This window comes from Amblyraja radiata, chromosome 18 (assembly GCF_010909765.2).
Source record: "Amblyraja radiata isolate CabotCenter1 chromosome 18, sAmbRad1.1.pri, whole genome shotgun sequence".
NCBI classification, from domain to species: domain Eukaryota; kingdom Metazoa; phylum Chordata; class Chondrichthyes; order Rajiformes; family Rajidae; genus Amblyraja; species Amblyraja radiata.
Window position 1 is genome coordinate 22701074 of NC_045973.1, and position 21514 is coordinate 22722587.

The 21514-nt window shown below is 44.5% G+C and overlaps 1 protein-coding gene across 4 annotated transcripts in view; it reads left to right on the forward strand.

Annotated features, from left to right (window-relative positions):
* Positions 1–21514, forward strand: part of dcaf1 (DDB1 and CUL4 associated factor 1) — a 67755-nt gene that overhangs the window by 25719 nt on the left and 20522 nt on the right. For all 4 annotated transcript variants that reach the window (XM_033036817.1, XM_033036816.1, XM_033036815.1 and 1 more), the window contains exons 9-16: positions 2512–2670; positions 3106–3285; positions 4367–4576; positions 7261–7326; positions 7841–8010; positions 13729–13853; positions 14499–15774; positions 18816–19014. In XM_033036817.1, coding sequence (XP_032892708.1) covers positions 2512–2670; positions 3106–3285; positions 4367–4576; positions 7261–7326; positions 7841–8010; positions 13729–13853; positions 14499–15774; positions 18816–19014 — 2385 coding nt within the window. The remainder of the gene's footprint in view (positions 1–2511; positions 2671–3105; positions 3286–4366; positions 4577–7260; positions 7327–7840; positions 8011–13728; positions 13854–14498; positions 15775–18815; positions 19015–21514) is intronic.

Below are 21514 nucleotides of genomic sequence, written 5' to 3' on the forward strand. Positions count from 1 at the left end.
AATGATTTACAATGATTCCCCGGTCACCGGGGAGGAGGCAGCCGCTCCAGACTTTTCAAGCCGCCCGCGCTACCTACCTAATCTACGCTAAAAATCTTCCATTCGGAAATCCGAAAAATTCCGAAATCCGACAAGTGTCTGGTCCCAAGGCTTTCGGATAAAATGTTGTGCACCTGTAATACTATGCATAAACACAATCAAGTTAAACTCCAGTACAATTGGTAGAGCAAAGGGGAAGATGCAGCATATAAAATATAGTTCTCAGCATTATACATAACAGTTCCATAGACCAAGTCCAATGTCAGCAATGGGGTAGTGGTGAATCGGGCAGACCCTACTAGCTTTTGGTCTGCAAGGGTAGGTTGTGCACAGCTCTGGAAAGTTATCCATCAGAATACCAATCCTCTGATCTACATTTGTACCTCAAGTATGTACGTGGCTGATCCAGTTAAATGTCTTGTCAATGGTGATCGCTCCCCATCCCAGGATGTTGAAGTTGGACCATTTTCTCAATAGTCATAGACATGCCTGAGCAATAAGTAGGAAAGGTTAGATATTGCATTGTTGGAGATGGTCATTGCTCGCCCTTGCCCATTCAGGTGAACAAAATTAGATTCATAAGGTGCCCTTGTGTTAAAATAGTTTGCCAAGTTTGCCAAGTCTCATCCAGGATTGATTCTAGATAATGAATTATCGGGTGATAAATTTCAGAATAATCAAGATACAGAAACGGGTGATTACTTTCAGGTTGTATACTCCACCAGTCCCATTTCATTGCCAGCGCAATTTATTTTTCCCCATGTGCTTTCTAATTTATCCTTGCTTATTACTTCATGTGTTCTGCTCAGTCATTTGAGTTAGTGAGTTCCACGTTCAAATTTGTTTTATATTCCATAATCCCTTAATTATATTTGTTACTTACATTTTACATGTGAGGTTATCCACTTTGGTGGCAAAAACAGGAAAGTAGATTATTATCTGAATGGTGGCCGATTAGGAAAGGGGGAGATGCAACGAGACCTGGGTGTCGTGGTACACCAGTCATTAAAAGTAGGCATGCAGGTGCAGCAGGCAGTGAAGAAGGCGAATGGTATGTTAGCATTCATAGCAAAAGGATTTGAGTATAGGAGCAGGGAGGTTCTACTGCAGTTGTACAGGGTCTTGGTGAGACCACACCTGGAGTATTGCGTACAGTTTTGGTCTCCTAATCTGAGGAAAGACATTCTTGCCATAGAGGGAGTACAGAGAAGGTTCACCAGACTCATTCCTGGGATGTCAGGACTTTCATATGAAGAAAGACTGGATAGACTCGGTTTGTACTCGCTAGAATTTAGAAGATTGAGGGGGGAAGAAACTTACAAAATTCTTAAGGGGTTGGACAGGCTAGATGCAGGAAGATTGTTCCCGATGTTGGGGAAGTCCAGAACAAGGGGTCACAGTTTAAGGATAAGGGGGAAATATTTTAGGACCGAGATGAGGAAAACTTTTTTCACACAGAGAGTGGTGAATCTCTGGAATCCTCTCCCGCAGAAGGTAGTTGAGGCCAGTTCATTGGCTATATTTAAGAGGGAGTTAGATGTGGCCCTTGTGGCTAAAGGGATCAGGGGGTATGGAGAGAAGGCAGGTACAGGATACTGAGTTGGATGATCAGCCATGATCATATTGAATGGCGGTACAGGCTCGAAGGGCCGAATGGCCTACTCCTGCACCTATTTTCTATGTTTCTATGCTTATATTTCGGTTAATTTGTCTCCCCAATCTAAAGGAACTCTGTCTTGTTGTTCCTTTTTTCTATTAAGGAAGGGGTGTCTGCGCTGGTCTGGCATTTTCATTGTTTGAATATGCTCCTTTGACTCTTTAGACTATTAGGAAAGCAAGGTAGATATTATATTTGAGAATGTGTTATTGTGTCCTGCTTTACATTTGTCTCATTGACCAGTGGTTTGAATCATAAATGTCTCATAGAGTGCATGCTTTACTAATTTAATCCTTGTCACATAAAGGTCTGTTTAAACACAGTTGGGAACTGCATTCCAAGGTTAAAATCAAGAGGAGTAAATTAATCAGGGTTTCTCTTGACTTGATTTCACATAATCTCTGTTGGAAATTGAATATGGGGAGAAAATTTGGTGAGGATGTATGACTTGGCTGCAGTGTTTTCTTCCTTGCCTGCTCCTAACCATTTGGTCTTTCTTTAGTATGTTACTACGTTAATGAAGTATCTTATGGTGATATGAGCCATTGCTTTCATCAGAGGGAAAATTTTGAGTGGTTAGAAAGGAGTCCAGGAGGGTCGGTTAAAGAGATTCTGCACTGTTTTACCGATTGTTTGTAGTCATTGTTCAAAACAGCCCAATCCATAAGTCAGTAGGTATTAACTTATTTTTAGCCTTAGCAGTGCAGGTTTAATAGAGGGCATTTGTCCCTCTGCCACGTGCTTGTGCAGAAAGTCACCCAATGATCCTACTGTTTTGTATCTGTTTATTTTAATCTGCTTTTCCTCCTCCATAGTATCTGGCTTCTTTGTTGTTACACAAGAAGTTTGCCGCAGAATTTGTGGCTCATGAAGGAGTTCAAAAGTTGCTGGAGATCCCCAGGCCCTCCATGGCTGCCACTGGTGTTTCCCTGTGTTTATACTATTTGGCCTACAATCAGGATGCGATGGAGCGGGTGAGTCTAATAATACTGAGGAGTCCTCAATTGGTCTGTGGCGTAGGAGGATAAGTATCATTCATAGCAAGTTGGGTAGAGATATTTTTGGAATGTGTTATGTGCCCTTCTGTTCCATTGTGTTTCAGTGGCTTGGGCAGTACATCCTAACAATAGTCATCAATAAGAAGGACTTGGCTCTATCTCGTTGGCCAGTCCATTGGCGAGGTGTAGGAGGGGAACTTCTGCATTTCCACCTCTTTCCCTTATGACAAACAGCGTCTAAAACAGATTATTTGATAATTTATGTTTGTTTCTAGTTGTTATTTTCTTTGTGTTATAGAGGTAACTTCATTAGCTATGAATGGATCCAGGTTATCCTGAGGTCATAAAACATCCTACGCAGATATTTCTCTTAGTACTATGCAGCATGATGACTGTGTTGTTTTCTCCTAGGTGTGCTTGCTCCCGCACTCCGTGTTGTCTGATGTTGTCAGCTACACCCTTTGGCTACTGGAGTGCTCCCACGAGTCGGGCCGCTGCCATGCCACCATGTTCTTCTCCATCTCGTTCGCTTTCCGCTCCATCCTGGAGCTTTTTGACAAACAGGATGGTCTTCGGCGGGTGGTTAATTTGGTATGATTGCAGACGGCTTTTGTGATTCTCTGATATATTTTGTTGGAAGCATTCGATATTCCTATTTGTTCTGCAAAATAGAGGAAAGTTGCACTTAAGCAGAGGCAAGCTAGCTTTTGCAATAGGATGCTGTCTCAGATTGCCGTGTTCTCTAACGAGGGTTAGTAGGGAAGGGGAAAGATCTGACGCAAGCCTCAAGTCTGCAGCAAATTGACAATTTCAATGTCCATTTAAATGTAGGGTGGTTTTAAACAAAAGAAAAAACGTTTAAATAATACTCGCATAGACATATAATCGTATCCACGTTATTTATGCCTGCTTGTACATCTCTGGTGGTATGATAGGCATGTTTAAATTGTTCAATAGTTTCAGTGTATGCTGAGAAATGTTTTGCTTTCTAGTGGAGGGAATAAAGAATGATGCGGCTGGCGGTTGGCCCAGCGGGGCAGGCGGAGTCGAGCTGGGGTTGGTGCTTCTTCCCCGCGCTGGCTGTGGGCATTTGGCCACCGCTGCTCCGACCGGTGTCCCGTCGATCGGGGTCTCTGGCCGCCCCCCCGCGGGTGGGGGGGCAGTCCACTGGTGGTTCGGCAGCGCTTGCTGCGCCGGGGACCCAGGTTCAATCCTGGCTGCGGATGAGGCGTGGGTCTGCGCGCTCAGCAGCACAGCTGCCGAGAATGTCTCTACGCCGGTCCAGTCTCCCCGTCTCCCACTCGCATCTGCCCCCTCTCTCGCTGTTACACCCCGCTCTCCCGCTACCTGGCACCCCGTTCCTCAGATTAAATATATTTTTACACCCTAATTATGAATAAAAATTTATACACCGTTTATACAGCCAGTGCTTCATTCGCTTTTTCTTTATCGCGAATGACCTTTGACAAATCCCAAGATTCCTTACGTTTTTCGGAATACCGAACTCGCTTATTAGGCGTGAGGCTGATGAAAGTGGCTGAGTTCAAAATAAAGGATGATTTCATTGAACGAACTGTTCTGCCTGTCCTGTTTTGCCTATGCTCAAAATCCCAAATTTAATTATGTTCCGATTGTGGTGTAGCCTGGGTTTAATTCTGTTTAATTCCTATAGATCAGCACGTTAGAAATCTTAAACTTGGAAGATCAGGGTGCTTTGCTTAGTGATGATGAGATCTTTGCCAGCCGCCAAACTGCCAAGCACACGTGTATGGCACTACGGAGATACTTCGAGTCACACCTGGGAATTAAACTGGAGCACGTGAAAAGATCCTTACAACGAACAGAAGGAGGTGCTATTGTTCACCCACACCCACCATGCAAGGTTTGTGCAGAGATCTTTATAAATTCTGTTGATCCTTTCAATGTAGTCGGAGGAGTTGGCATTAATGGTGGCGCAGTGGTAGATTTGCTGCATTAAGGCCCTGTCCAACTGACAGGACTTTTCAGCGACTGTCTTACGCACGCGCACACACACACACACACACACACACACACACACACACACACACACACACACACACACACACACACACACACAGCGGGGGCCAGGGAAAGCGGGGGAGCGCTGTCTGAAATTCACACCCGCGATGAACAGGAAGGTAAAAGATGGCTGGCACAGTTACAGTAAGTTCTGTAGAGAGCACGGGGGGGGGGGGGGGGGGGGGGGAGAAGAGGGGGAAAAGGAGTGGAGACACTTTTAAGAAGCCAGACAACGTTTAATAAAGCATTTAATAAGGCATTTAACGTTACCGGTCGGTTTACTTTTTTTTCTCAACGACCTTTACCTTCGATTGCCTTAGATTGCCTTTGATTACCTAAGATAGCATGCCGACCTACCTCGACTAAACCTACGAATTAAAAAAATATCGATTTTTTTTTTCCCATGGCGACCTTCTTTTACTCGCGGGCATTTTTCAGCATGTTGAAAAAAACGCCGCAACCTAGCAGGCCTCTTGTAAATGTAAATTGTCCCTAGTGTGTGTAGCATAGTATTAATGTGCGGGGATTGCTGGTTGGTGCGGTCTCGGTGGGCCAAAGGGCCTGTTTCCACACTCTGTGTCACTAAACTAAACTAAAATAACCTTTTTGGTGGTTTTGGTCTGGTGTAATTAAAGTTTTTAGTTTTTTGTGCAACATTTTAAATTTTAAGTATTCAAAACAAGTAATTGCCTTGAATTGAGCATTCTGATTAGGAATGCAAACTTTGTTGTATTGTCATTCTTGGTAAAAATGCACTGCTATGAAAGTACTTTAACATTGAGAATAGCTTCTTCACAGATTAGTCCAGCTGTCAAACAAGCTGCTGTCATTAATGTCCTCGTTCTTCAGGGAACGGGGATTTCCCTCCGCCACCATAGATGAGGCTCACACCAGGGTCTCATCCATACCCCGTAACACTGCTCTCTCTCCCCATCCCCGCACTCGCAACAAGGGCAGAGTCCCTCTGGTCCTCACCTTTCACCCCACCAGCCGGCAAATACAACACATAATCCTCCGCCATTTCCGCCACCTCCAACGTGACCCCACCACTCGCCACATCTTCCCATCTCCCCCCATGTCTGCCTTCCGCAAAGACCGCTCCCTCCGCAACTCCCTCGTCAATTCTTCCCTTCCCTCCCGCACCACCCCCTCCCCGGGCACTTTCCGTTGCAACCGCAAGAAATGCAACACCTGTCCCTTCACCTCCCCCCTCGACTCCATTCAAGGACCCAAGCAGTCGTTCCAGGTGCGACAAAGGTTCACCTGTATCTCCTCCAACCTCATCTACTGCATCCGCTGCTCTAGATGTCAGCTGATTTACATCGGGGAGACCAAGCGTAGGTTGGGCGATCGTTTCGCCGAACACCTCCGCTCTGTCCGCAATAACCTACCTGAACTCCCGGTGGCTCAGCACTTCAACTCCCCCTCCCATTCCCAATCCGACCTCTCTGTCCTGGGTCTCCTCCATTGCCAGATTGAGCAACAGCGGAAATTGGAGGAACAGCACCTCATATTCTGTCTGGGGACCTTGCGTCCGTATGGCATTAACATTGAATTCTCCCAATTTTGCTAGCCCTTGCTGTCTCCTCCCTTTCCTTAACCCTCTAGCTGTCTCCTCCCACCCTCCCATCCGCCCGCCCTCGGGCTCCTCCTCCTCCTCCTCCCCTTTTCCTTCTTTCTCCCCCCCCCCACCCCCCATCAGTCTGAAGAAGGGTTTCGGCCCGAAACGTCGCCTATTTCCTTCGCTCCATAGATGCTGCTGCACCCGCTGAGTTTCCCTAGCAATTTTGTGTACCCCCATTAATAAACCCAACGTTGCTATATAAAGGCATCCTGAATGCAGAGGATTGCTTTGCAGAAGTGCACATCTTGGAAAATTGTGGTTCTCTATGAGCATTCAAACAAACCTTCAGTTCCTTGGGGTAGCATGTTGAAGCCCAAATTAAGACTTGGTTTATTAAATTGCTTTATTGGGGTCATTGTCAAAAATTGCATTCCCCTCACACGGAAAGGCCTTCTCCATATTGTATGTCGTCAGTAAATGTGAGAACCTCTGAATTTAGCGCTAGGATTCAGAAGAACCAATACACAACATATTTATCTGAAATCTATAGAAGTTTTAACTATTAAATTGATGGTGCTGTTTATTTTGCAATGTAAGTTGAAGTCCTTTTTCATTTCCCTTTCACTGCCCATCTCTATATTTTGGGCAGTTTATGACATGGTGTTGTCTACTCCTCCGTGAACAAATGAAACTTTCTGCTTTCTAAGACTTTGACCTAATTCTTTAGTTGTTACCTTCCATCAGATCCTTCATGCCTTGTCATTAATAAATATGCTGGGAGCTGTACAGCCTTATGCTTTTTTTCAAAATGGAGCATCCAAATGTATTTATTGCATCTCTTTTAAGGTAGCAACTGTGCATGCTTGAGTTTTGGACATCAACATGCACTCAAGCAGCACATGTAACTTGACAATAGATTCAGATTTTAATCCAGCCTTTATAAGTGACTTCTCTTTCATCAGACACTGGGTTCCTTTCGAAAATGGGCATGCTGGGAACAGTTAATGTGTCCTGTATCCAGAAATCAGGTATGGAACTTTTGTCAAAAATGCTTACTATATCTGATGCATATTTTTTGTTCAAATGGTATGGAAGGAGGCTCTCATTAGAAAATGTTTTTTGCTGTTGCTGAGCTTGAGCTACAAAATGGCTGCAGCATGGGAGGAGGCTTAAATCTTTTCTTTCTCAGACATATTAATTTACCAGGATGGACGTATTACCAATTAGATTCATAATATTTGATTCACGGAGGTTTTGGAGACATCATCCATTGTAACTTTATCCTTTTGGTGTAGAAAGCTGGCCATGTTTCAGCAACTCCCATCAGTTCCAGACTAAAAGACAATAAGTGAAGAATGTGTATGTTTATACCCCCAAAGCTGTAGCAACAAAAAATCGATGTCTTGAATCTAAGATATTTTATTCGAAGGGCACTTCTTTTATTTACCTAATGTTGTAATACTTGAGTAGATGTAACAAGTGAACTAGAACCACAGAGATTCAGCTGGCTGATATTGGGACTTTTTTAATTCTTGCTTCTAGGCCTGCTCCTACACCCATGAACAGGTCATGGAGATGATGGAGTTTCTGATTGAATATGGTCCAGCAAGACTCTTCTGGGAGCCAGCTGAGGTCTTTCATAAGCTCTCCTGCGTACAGCTTCTTTTACAACTCATATCCATCGCTTGTGAGTGGAGAACTTACTATGGCAGGTAGGCTTTGGTGCATAACTTTAGGTTTCCTTTTGATTGCTCCAAAATATGACCTTAAAAATGTTTGCAGTCCTCATCGCAAAATTCTCTTCCATCATCTTGTCAGCAGCTGTGGACACAAATTATTCCATTGCCTGCTTTGGTTGCTTCTGTCATCTATATCCTTTCATGACAAGTCTTTAGTTTCTTTAATAAATGTTAGAGACAATTATTAAAGAAACACTAACGGGGCACTTGGATAAACATGACTTCATCGGACAGAACCAGCATGGTTTTGTGAAGGGGAAGTCCTGTTTAACGAATCTGCTCGAATTCTTTGAGGAAGTAACAACCCGGGTGGATAAAGGGGAACCGGTGGATGTGGTATACTTGGACTTCCAAAAGGCTTTTGACAAGGTGCCACATAAGAGACTATTGCTAAAAATAAAAAATTATGGGATTGGGGGTAATATATTAGCATGGGTAGAGGATTGGCTAACAAATAGGAAGCAGAGAGTGGGGATAAATGGTTCATACTCGGGATGGCAACCGGTAACTAGCGGGGTTCCGCAAGGGTCGGTGCTGGGACCCCAGTTGTTCACAATTTATATAAATGATTTGGAGGAGGGAACCAAGTGTAATATATCAAAATTTGCGGACGATACAAAAATGGGAGGAAAAGTAGGGGATGAGGAGGATAGGAAGAGTCTGCAAAAGGATATAGATAAGCTAGGTGAGTGGGCAACAACTTGGCAGATGAAATTTAATACTAATAAATGTGAAGTCATTCACTTTGGGAAAAAAAATGATAGGGCAAGTTATTTTCTAAATGAGGAGGAGCTGCGTTGTAATGCAACGCAAAGGGATCTAGGGGTATTAGTACATGAATCACTAAAAGTTAGTATGCAGGTGCAGCAAGCAATCAGGAAGGCCAATGGAGTTTTGGCCTTTATTGCTAGGGGGATTGAGTATAAAAACACGGAGGTCTTGCTGCAGCTGTACACAGTATTAGTGAGACCACATTTGGAATACTGTGTACAGTTCTGGGGTCCATACTTAAGAAAGGATGTACTAGCCCTGGAGGCAGTGCAGCGAAGGTTTACAAGATTAATTCCTGCAATGAGGGGATTGACATATGAGGAAAGGTTAAGTAGGCTGGAACTCTACTCTTTGGAGTTTAGAAGAATGAGAGGCGATCTCATTGAAACATATAAGATCGTGAGGGGCCTTGATCGGGTGGATGCACCAAGGATGTTCCCAATGATCGGGGAAACTAGAACTAGGGGACATAGTTGCAGAATAAGGGGGGGCTCTTTTAAAACTGAGATGAGGAAGAACTTCTTCACCCAGAGGGTGGTTAATTTATGGAATTCACTGCCCCAGGGAGCAGTGGAAGCAGAAACTTTAAATATATTTAAGACTAAAATAGATGGTTTTTTAGCTGCCAAGGGGATAAGGGGCTACGGGGAGAGGGCAGGGATATGGACCTAGGTATGGTTAGTATAGTAAGACCTGAGTGATCTCCTGGACAAGTGTCGATCGCCTGGATTGGGGTCGGAGAGGAATTTCCCGGATTTTTTTCCCGAATTGGACCTGGGTTTTTATCCGGTTTTTTGCCTCCCCCAGGAGATCGCGAGGTTCTTGGGGTGGAGAGGGGTGATAGCGGTATAAAGGGGAGGGTAGTGTCTTGTGTTCTGTGTCTTGTGTCTACTGTTTGTGGGTAAGTGTGTCTGTTTAGTGTTCAGCCATGAGCGAGTGGCGGTGCGGGCTCGACGGACCTGGTGGTCTACTCTCGCACCTACTTTCTATGTTTCTATGTTTCTATAAGTCACACTTGACATTGTCTACCTGGTGCCATTTTGGGCAACCTGCTGCTCCCTTTACCTGTGTTCATACCTTTGAAAAGTTTTCAACACTTGAAATGTGTCCAAATTATACTAATGTTTTTAATATTCAAATTAGAATTAATGCACATATCTGTTCCAAATGTAAATCCTACAAATTGGATCCACCATAATGTGGTTGGCATGGACAATGGGCCGAAGGGCCCGGTTCCATGCTGCATAGCTCTTGCTCTGAGCTACATGATCACATGGATAACACCTAAGGTTACTTTTGAAGCTCCACCCTTCTGAAATTATTTCCATGATGTAATAAGCTATTCAAAAACCACGGTGCATGGTTATTCTTGCAGTGACAGAACGATTATTAAAATGGTTGATTGGTGAGCTGATCACTTGGGTGATAAAGGTCTATAAATTGCAGGAGGCAAGGATTTCCATAGTTTTGAATAATGAAGACATATTCAAGTGTTTACGGGTTTAAAATTAAGAGCACTGTATGATGTTTGTATTTATAAAGTGGATTTATAAAAAATATTGTGAACTTTCGAAGAGTAATTAAAAATTGATAAGACTCAAACAATGCTGGAAATCCTCAGTAGGTCAGACAGCAATGTGTGAATTGAGAAGTTTTAGTTTTAATGTTTTAGGTTAACACGAGAATAAAATGATGCACTTAAAGGTAAATAGTAAAATGTCTTTACATAAAAAAAGGAACAAATGAAGGGAATGGACGGGATTGATCCATTGTTAATTTTCTCTGTGGTGATCAAATAGTAAAATATAACAAAACTAGAAACCCGTGAACATGTGTGTTATGGCTAAAATTATAGGGAGAGGTTATATGAAAAATACTGAGTAAAGGTCCATGGAACAATTGAATGGGTTTCTGACAGTGAAAAGGATTGAGGGACCTGCAGTATTGAAGTTGGACACGAGCTGATTTGTGACTAACCACGTGGACCTAATAGCTATTATTTACCCATACATACAATCCCCCACTTACACATTTATGGGAGAGATTTAACAGACTGTGAGCTGTTAGAGCAGCATTTCTCAACCGGGGTTCCCTGGAACGCCAGGGTTCCGAGAGAGGTCGCTAGGGGTTCCGAGAGAATTAGTGATAAATAGGCTAATCATTTGTAAATGCATTTTTTAGTCATTTTTGTGTTTAATTTCATATTCGTAATTTTATTATATATGTACGGCATATTTAGCGACGCCTATTAAGCATATTTAGCGATGTCATATTTAGCGATGTCTATACGGCGCCAGTGTGAAACGGCCATTAGTGGTCACTGGACAGGAGCTGTACGTGAGGGATTTGTGTATCATCAAATGACTCACTTGAGTACAGACAGGGACGACAGATGGCACAATGGGCTAAGTGTTCGGCTGGCAACCGGAAGGTAGCCGGTTCGAATCCCGCTTGGAGTGCATACTGTCGTTGTGTCCTTGGGCAAGACACTTCACCCACCTTTGCCTGTGTGTGAATGTGTGTGAATGTGTGTGAGTGATTGGTGGTGGTCGGAGGGGCCGTAGGCGCAGATTGGCAGCCACGCTTCCGTCAGTCTGCCCCAGGGCAGCTGTGGCTACAGAAGTAGCTTACCACCACCGAGTGTGACTGAGGAGTGAATGAATAATGCGATGTAAAGCGCCTTGAGTATTAGAAAGGCGCTATATAAATCCCATCCATTATTATTATTATTATTACAGACGCATGCACGGTCTCCATCAGTCCTGTCTGCTTCCTGGCGTGCTGGTACAGTCCCTCATTCACCCACATTATTTTTTTATTTTTATACCCATCATTTAGGGATGTTATACGAATTTTAAAAATGTATGTCTAAAAACGTGTTATTTATTTGCTTAAACCAGTTATCAGAAAAATATACGTTTGCCTTGTGCACTTTAAGTTTATGAAAGAGAAAGAAAGAGATTAATAAAGATATATAAATTTTTATGTAGGGGTTCCCTGAGACATGAAAATTATTATTTCAAGGGTTCCGCAAGGGTAAAAAGGTTGAGAAACGCTGTGTTAGAGGGAGGACTGTTGGGAGTTCCTCGCCAATACCTGTCCTTCTTTCCAGCAGAAAGTGAGACAGCAAGTGCTCCTGAACTTTGAGATGCTCTGTCACTTCTGACCATCTTGAGTGGAACTGCCTCAGGGATGTGTAGAGGTATTTGACAATCGGTAGTGCAGCCGGAGTAACACAATTTATAGCCATTCTGATCCTGCACGAGCATTACCATTCCATGCCTTTTCAGATGCAGATACAATAGAAACTGACAAGTGTGACAAACCCAGCTTCAAGTATTTTCAAATGCAGTTTATGATGAGCCAGAATGTCCCAGGTTGGGTGCAAGTTCACAAACCTTGGTACTCTAGATTATCAAAGAGAAAACTGGTCAGTATTCTTGCTCCTATTTATTGTCCATGCTTAATCATGAGCATGGCTGTGTAAATGTTGAGTGAATTACAATTTGGGAAAATTAAAATTGAGCTTTGGTAAAATTCCAAGAGGGAGCTTATTGCTGCAGTTAATTTTTAAATAGTTCTGAAGTTTGTGGTCTTGTAGGGTGAGCTGTTTCTGTAACTCAATGTGGTGGTGGACTTTCAAGTAACTTCATCCTTTTAAAAACAGAATGATTTTGCTGACACAAGCTACCCATGCTTATCAGTGATATAAACAGTAACGCCAGATAATTGAAGCTCTGCCTTGTGCTGCTTGTTTCACAGAGCTGGCATATCTGTTCTTTCTTTAACAATGTAACCAAGGGGCTATCTGCACACATTTGTATCCAAAGGGGAAAAGTGAAGAACATTTTCAAAGCAAAGTATCTACTGTTACCTGCGTATTGGCATTTATTTCAAACTATAAAATTGCAATAAGCCCTTTACTGAGTGTGTTTGATTGGAATAAGTGACTGAACTGTTATCAGACTATCCAGTATTTTTGTCTACCTTCTGTGAACACGTGATTTGATGCCTGCCATGGGGGCGGGATGCATGTGTACACGTGATAGATGTGGCCCGCCATCCACTCACAGACATGCGTCCCGGCCCCTATGCAGAACAAGGTTCTAAAGGGATGTTAAATTGGAGCCCTTTCGAATAAAACCCAATTTACCCTCGTGTTGGCATAAATGTTCCCAGGCACTATTTGAAGAACAGCAGTTCTCCTGATTTAATATTTATTCCTCAACCAAAATCACATAAATAGGAAATTTTAGTGTTCTTTTCTATGGATAACTGAACAGAGTCTGGACAACATCCTTTGACATAGCTATGTGAGAAAATGTTTCCTCTTGTTGGAAGTTTAAAACTAGTCCTTCTAAATGTGCAAGTACAATTCCACAGTTGCTGGAAATCTAAAATAGAAAATACTAGTCAGCTTACCCATCCCATCATATTAAGTCAGATAGGATCTGTGAAGAGGCGGATGTTCTTTAATTTTCTGTTTTAAACCCATAAATGTTAGATTCTCCAGGCGACTACCTGCTCATCTTTACTCTGTCATGGAAGTTCTTATCATATGTAGTTGAGCCAGAGGAGGAGGAGCTAAATAACTAGGCATGGGGAAAAATTGGAATAAAATGGTTTTGAGTTGTGAAATAGCCTATTAGTAGGGTGATGTAAACTAAACATAAACTGAGGTGTGTGGGTTATTTATGTACTAATCAAAGTTTAATCTTCCATTCTTGGTCTTTGGGTGATTTTTTTTTTGTTGACTCTCTTCCCTTGGCATGTGCCTGAAATTAGAAAATGAATTTACAACATTGTGGTTTATGTCCCATAATCATCCTTGTGTGAGGTATGTGAATGTGTTACATAGAATGTCAACTAAGTTTGTGTCTGTGTATAGTATCCTAATTCTGCATGCTCTCCTTCCTTCAGGAGTGACACTGTTCGTTCTGCTCTAGATGTACTTGCTGTCCTCACTGTGGTTTCTAAAACTCAGCTTCTGCTAGCAGAGCCTGTAGGTGTGATGGATGAAGGATCCACTCCTGTGACTGCTGTGGGTGAGTGGCTATTTTTTGTCATTTTTGATTAAAAGATCAATTAATATGAACTTGGATTTGTGCGTGAGCAACTGTCACACACTTGCCATTACACTTCAACTAGTCCAAAATGCTGCTGCCCAAATCTTTCACCCCACAATATTCGTTGCCTTCCATCTTCCAAATACCTGAACTTTTAAATTCCTTGAAATCTTGCTCCTATCTCTGTGCTTCCCACCAGGCTGCCATCCCTGACCTCTTGTACCTTCTGCATTCAACTCCAACACTTCCCACTCCCTTTGCCCAACCATTAAGTGGTTGTGCCTGAAAACACCTAAGACTTGTACTGGAAGCATGAAGTCTCACCAAGTATTACTATAGTGTAATAGAGCCTTTTAAGACGAGTGCTTGGGGTGGTGAAAGTCTGTCTCATTGCTTCGCAAGCCACTTTTCATAATTTGATAAAGAATAGGCATGGAATCTTTGCACATCCAGGGGGAGCAAATTTTACCTGAGGATTTTGTGAGGCATATGAACATTTGCTACAAACCAGTTGTTTTCATTTGTAACTGTGCCACCAATAGAGTTCTAAGTTTAGGAAGGATCTGAAGATGCTGGTTAAAGTTCGAAGTTTATGTCCATTAAGCATTTTTCTTTCCCTTGCAGGCATGAACATTATCCTGGGAGTTGCCGAGGGCGACATCTTTTCGAATGACGCTGAGACTCAGAAGTCTGCGCTTCAGGTCATCATCAACTGTGTCTGCGGGCCTGATAAACGCATATCCAGCATTGGCAAGTTTAACTCGGGGACCCCTCGGCGCAAGGGCCTCCAGAATGCCAAGAGCTCGGAGAGCGTGCTGACCAAGATGTGGAACATGGTACAGGCCAACAACGGCATCAAGGTGTTGCTGTCCCTACTGACCGTGAAGACTCCCATCACGGACGCAGATCAGATCCGCAGCCTGGCCTGCAAAGCCCTGGTTGGCTTGTCGCGCAGCAACTCTGTGCGGCAGATCATCAGCAAGCTGCCTCTGTTCAGCAGCGGCCAGATCCAGCAACTGATGCGGGAACCCGTGCTTCAGGACAAGCGGCACGAGCACGTCAAGTTTTGCAAGTATGCCTCCGAGCTGATCGAGCGTATCTCGGGTAAGCCACTGTCCATCGGCTCGGATGTTTCACTGGCCAGGCTTCAGAAGGCAGATGTGGTGGCGCAGACTCGGATCACCTTCTCCGAGAAGGAGCTGCTGCTGCTCATCCGCAACCACCTTGTCTCCCATGGGTTGCATGACACCGCTTCAGCACTTACCAAGGAGGCCGACCTTCCCAGGACACCAGCCATTGCAGCTGTGCCGTCTCATTCTTCGGCTTTCACACCTGTCGCTGCTGGTAGCTCGTTAGTCACCTTGCCTCGGACTCCAAGGCTGGCCAACGGTATTGCCTCTCGAGCCATCAACCTAAATACGTTTGCTACACCTTGCCAATCAAAGGCTGCAGTTTCTCAAGGGAACCCCTCAGTTCCGGGACTTCCTGCTTCTTGCCCCAATAGCTCACCGGTGATTGGCAAGATAAGCTTCTGCAAGGAAAAGCCATCGCCCTGCAACAGCACAAACCTGAAGAAGCAGAGACTAATTCGTCAGAAATCAGACTACGGGGCATACAACCAGACACCAGCTATCAAAAAGCAGCTGGACCGCCATTTGCCATCCCCACCATCCTTAGACAGCATCATAACTGAATACCTGCGGGAGCAACATGCCCGCTGCAAAAATCCTGTGGTTACCTGCCCTCCTTTCTCCCTCTTCACCCCTCACCAGTGCCCAGAGCCAAAACAGAGACGGCAGGCTCCATTGAACTTCACCTCCCGTGTGACGCACAGAGCTGCCTTTCCAAAGTATGGTGGAGTGGATGGGGCTTGCTTTGACCGACATCTTATCTTCAGCAGGTAACAACTAAGTTTGTGTAAACTCCATGAACTCATAACACCAACCAACTTACAATCTCCATGAATGAGGAGATTGATTCCATGAATGACAATAGACAATAAGTGCAGGAGTAGGTCATTCGGCCCTTCGAGCGAGCACCGCCATTCAATGTGATCATGGCTGATCATCCTCAATCAGTACCCCATTCCTGCCTTCTCCCCATATCCCCTGACTCCGCCATCCTTAAGAGCCCTATCTAGCTCTCTCTTGAAAGCATCCAGAAAACCTGCCTTCTGAGGCAGAGAATTCCACAGACTCACCACTCTCTGTGAGAAAAAGTGTTTCCTCGTCTCCGTTCTAAATGGCTTACTCCTTATTCTTAAACTGTGGCCCTGGTTCTGGACTCCCCCAACATCTGGAACATGTTTCCTGCCTCTAGCGTGTCCAAGCCCTTATGTTTCAATGAGGTCTTGCTTGTTTGGGTTAGCAAATGTATATTGTGGGTAATTAAAAATGAGGTTACAGCAAATAAAACCTTGATGCAAATGTGTAAATTTGCTTCTAGTAAATTAGTTTCAATATCTCTACAGATATTGGTTTGCGGAGTACAAGAGTTGGTGTTAATTTCAGAGTTTTAACTCGGCATGTTATTTGATTTGCCCATTTTATAGATAAGGTGTCAGGCCATACCTGGGCGTATGTGGATATGGAGAAAAAGCCGGAACGGGGTACTGATTTTAGATCAGCCATGATCATATTAAATGGCGGTGCTGGCTCGAAGGGTCGAATGGCCTACTCCTGCACCTATTTTTCTATGTTTCTATGTAGATTGGTGAAAGCAGCCATTGAGGTGGTCCAAGTTGTCTCGCTGATTTCTGCATCGCTGATTTTTTATTTAATCTTTGAGATGAGGGGCTTCCACTCATGGTAATCGATGTGGATCATGAAATGTTAGACTATTACAAATGGTGCCACGCTTCCATAAATGGATCGTCAATGGGGATAGTGCAGGTTGGAAGTGAATACAGTGGTGTTAGAGTGATTTGGCCAATCATGGTGAAATTCAAAATGGCTGTGCTGCCAATAAATTTTGATCAGCTCAACAATCAGTGTTATTAATATCCTTGAGATTTGGATCTTAAGGACCCTGTATCATGTGCCTCTTTGAACTTGGGATGATTTGTATGGAAGGACAAGAGGATGCAGCTCTTAACTGCCGCTCTTCTATTTTGCTGCACTTTTGCTCTCATCCTGGACAGCGCATAAAATGTTTTCCTAGTCCTTAACTTCCAACCTATCAGCCTCCAAGTTCAACAGATCATCCAATGCAATTTGTGCCAGCTCCAAGATTCAACAACTGCAAGCTCATTCCCTCCCCTCCCATTTCAGAAGGATTGTTCCTTTCCCAACTAGTCTGCCCTTCCTTCCCCACCTACCAATCCCTGTCCTATGGTACTTTCCCATAATACCATAGTGCAATATCTGTCCTTTTAGCTCTTCCTGTCTCGTCATCCAGGGGTCTTACCAGGTGAAGCAGTAATTCACTTGAGTTTTTCCAATCCAGTGTACTGCATTTAGTGTTTGCAACGCGTCATCCCACACTGTTGAAACCAGGCACAGATTGTGTGTGCTTTGCGCAACCCCTGCATTCAATCGAAGATAGACACAAAATGCTGGAGTAATTCAGCAGGCAGCATCTCTGGAGAGAAGGAATGGGTGATGTTTCGGGTGGAGGCCTTTCTTCAGACTGATTCAGTCTGCAGGGATAACCCCAAACTTCCTGTTGCCTGGTGCTTCAATTCAACATCTCAATTCCATCCTGCCATTTCTGTCTACAGCCTTCTCCGCTGCTATGATGACCAGCGTAAGGTGGAAGAACAACACCTCCTCTTCTGGCCATGTTGCAGCCGACAGGACTCTAATGAATTCTCTTAACTAGATGTCATTTGCATAAGAACCACATCGCATCTTAACTACCCCATTATTTCACTCCCCCGCTTTTGTTCCACCCATTGTGCTCCCTCATTTTCTCTGCTACCAAAATGAATTTGTTTCTCTCTCTCTCTCTCTCTCTCTCTCTCTCTGTTCTGATGAAGGAGTCTCAGACCAGAAAATGTTTCTTTCCACACATGCTGCTTGACCTGAATTTTCCAGTATTATTGTTTTTCTGTTTGCCTGATTCGTGCCTTTGCAGACCAGAATGTAGTAAACCTCAGCAATTGCTATGGCAATGAGTCTCTTGATTTTCAGACTCTAGGTTGCAGATCTTTGTAGCCAACGTCATATTGTTTTTTTTTTTGACAATCCACCAGTTCAAATAAACGAGAGCTATTTCTGATTCTGTATTATGCAGATATTTTTGCTTCCTGCACTAGTTGTCAAATATTAATGAAGTTAGCTGGATTTTTATGCTTTAGTTCCATTTCTTTCAATTGGCCTTTGGTTTCATACATCTTAATCCTTAGAACCATGTACAAGTAATATCTTGAACTAATGATAATTCCTGAAGTTTCTATCTTTTTGAATCTTACTGTTCATGGCAACTATTGAAGTTGGACTATTAATTAGTGGCTGTTGGTAGGGATGATGTTTGAATTCCTTCGTGGTGGGGAAGTGACACTTGTATTTGTTGTTAACCTTGCAACTATAGTGATAGTTATTACAAATGTAGAGATTTGTGTTAAAAAGTTTAGTATATTGTTCAAGAAACCTTAATGAAGGTGAATCCTTGTTTTGGATGGTAAAAATAGAGCAATGGGTCTGTGATTATGTTATGAGAAGCTCTCCTTGACATGCAGTAACCCAGCGGGAGAGACGGCATCTCTGGAAAGAAAGAATGGGTGATGTTTGCCTTGACATCCATCCACTATAAGTTAATAACATTGTTGTTATCTTTATATTAATTTGACCAAACTGTTTGAGTCCGTTTTTATGCAAACACAGTTATTATACATAACAGCGCTTCTTATTGACACCATAATATGTTTGAGGCTACATGCCCCATGAATACTTGCATTACAACAAAGAACTTGAATTCCATATATCACTTTTTCTGCTGTAGGTTTCGACCCATTTCTGTGTTCAGGGAATCTGATGATGATGGCAGTGGTTTTACGTGCTGTGCATTTTCTGCCCGAGAGCGCTTCCTGATGCTGGGGACGTGTACTGGAGAACTCAAACTCTATAACTTATTCAGCGGCCAAGAGGAAGCCACGTACGCCTGCCATAACTCTGCCATTACACACTTAGAACCTTCCAAGGTAAGTGACATATCTTTTAGCGTCAGTCTTTCCTCCATATAACCCTATAACAATTACAGCACGGAAACAGGCCATCTCGGCCCTTCTAGTCCGTGCCGACCACTTACTCTCACCTAGTCCCATCTACCTGCACTCAGACCATAACCCTCCATTCCTTTCCCGTCCATATACCTATCCAATTTATTTCTAAATTAGATTAGATTAGATTAAAAATTTATTAATCCCCTTATTCAGGGGAAATTCTGATGTCCTTGCAGCACACTAATAAAAATACAACATAGCATTCAAAAAGAAGTTCAACACAAAAACATCCCCCCACAGTGATTCCCACTGTGGGGGAAGGCACAAAGTCCAGTCCCCATCCTCTTGTCCACCCAAAGTCGGGCCTATTGAGGCCTCCACTGTCTTCCGCCACGGCGCCCGATGTTCTCGCCTGGTGATGGTGCTCCGGCGTCGGGAGAACCCCCAGCGGCTTGGGGTGCCAGGAACGGCCGCCTTCCCACCGGAGACCGCGGCTTCCAAGCCAACAGACCGCGCCGAACGGAGCTCCACACACTGGCGATCTCGGCAAGAGATCCCAGGCTCCGGGATGTAAAGTTCAGCGCCGCAGCTGGCCGCTCCACAGAATCGCGGCTCCACGATGTTCTCATCGGCGGTCCCAGCATACTGGAGTTCCAGCGCGGCGACCCAGGAAAGGCATCGCCCGCTCCGCAATAGCGCTCCAGCGCTGCGCCGCCGCCAAAGCCGATGTTCTGCGCCGCCGCCAAAGCCGATGTTCTGGCCAGGTCCCCTCAGGGAAACGTCGCTCCAGGACCCGCTGGTAGGCCGCAAAGACAGGTCGAAGTCGCTGCTCGGAAGAAGGCAACCCCTCCGACCAGGTAGGGACTCGAAAAGCAGTTTCCCCCTTCCCCCCCACCACCCCCCACACATAAAAAGATTAGGCCCCCTGACTGTACACTCAACGTACTAAAAATAATAAAAAAGAAGGGGAAAAAACGGACAGCTGCAGGACAGGCAGCCGTTCAGGACAGCGCCTCCTCCGGATAAGATCGAACCTGCCTCCACCACTTCCACTGGAAGCTCATTCCACACAGCTACCACTCTCTGAGTAAAGAAGTTCCCCCTCATGTTACCCCTAAACATTTGTCCCTTCATTCTCAAATCATGTCCTCTTGTTTGAATCTTCCCTCCTCTCAATGGAAAAAGCTTATCCACGTCAACTCTGTCTATCCCTCTCATAATTTTAAAGGCCTCTATCAAGTCCCCCCTTAACCTTCTGCGCTCCAAAGAATAAAGACCTATCTTGTTCAACCATTCTCTGTAACGTAGGTGCTGAAACACAGGTAACATTCTAGTAAATCTCCTCTGTACTCTCTCTATTTTGTTGACATCTTTCCTATAATTTTGCAACCAAAATTGTACACCATATTCCAGAATTGGCCTCACCAATGCCTTGTACAATTTTAACATTACATCCCAACTTCTATACTCAATGTTCTGATTTATAAAGGCCAGCACACCAAAAGCTTTATTTACCACCCTATCTACATGAGATTCCACCTTCAGGGAACTATGCACAGTTATTCCTAGATCCCTCTGTTCAACTGCATTCCTCAATTTGCTACCATTTACCATGTACGTCCTATTTTGATTTGTCCTGCCAAGATGTAGCACCTCACACTTATCAGCATTAAACTCCATCTGCCATCTTTCAGCCCACTCTTCCAAATGGTCTAAATCTCTCTGTACAATACAATACAATTTATTGTCATTTGAGCCTCAGTGAGGCTCAAACGAAATTCCGTTTCCACAGCCATACAAACAAAGACAATTTCCTACAGACATACACACAATTTAATTCACACAAACATCCATCACAGTGAACCCACTGTGATGGAAGGCAAAGTCTTTTCTCTCCCCTGTTCTCCATTTCTCTCCCGATGTCCAAGCCCCAGGCAGGCGATGATAAGTCCCACGGCCATTTTAGGCCGTGCCGGGCGATTTACGGCCCCGCTCCCGGTCTAAAAGTCACAGTGTTGGAGCCCCCGGCGGGCGCTGTAATGTCCCACGGCCATGAAGCCGCGCCGGGCGATGTACGTCCCCGCTCCGGGTCGTTCCAACCCCGCGACACAGGCTGGAGAAGTCGCATTGCGGGAGCTCCGGGAAGCGGTCTCTCCACCGGGACCCGCGAGCTCCCGATGTCCCAGTCCACCGGACCTGCGGCTGCGTTGCTGGAGCCTCCTAGCCCCAGGAGTCGAGTCTCAGCAGCGAGTCACCACAGCTCCCCATGCTCCGAGGCCGGCCAGCCCCACGATGGTGAGTAGTCCGCAGCTCCGCAGTCTCCCGAGCCCCCGGGTCGTTCAGGTTGGAGGCCTCTCCACGGTGCTAGGCCCCAACGACAACGGAGACCCGACGGAAAAGGTCGGGTCTCCCGGACAGGGAAGAGATTTTAAACAGTTTCCCCCCCTGCCCCCCACATATACACATTTAAAACCAGTAT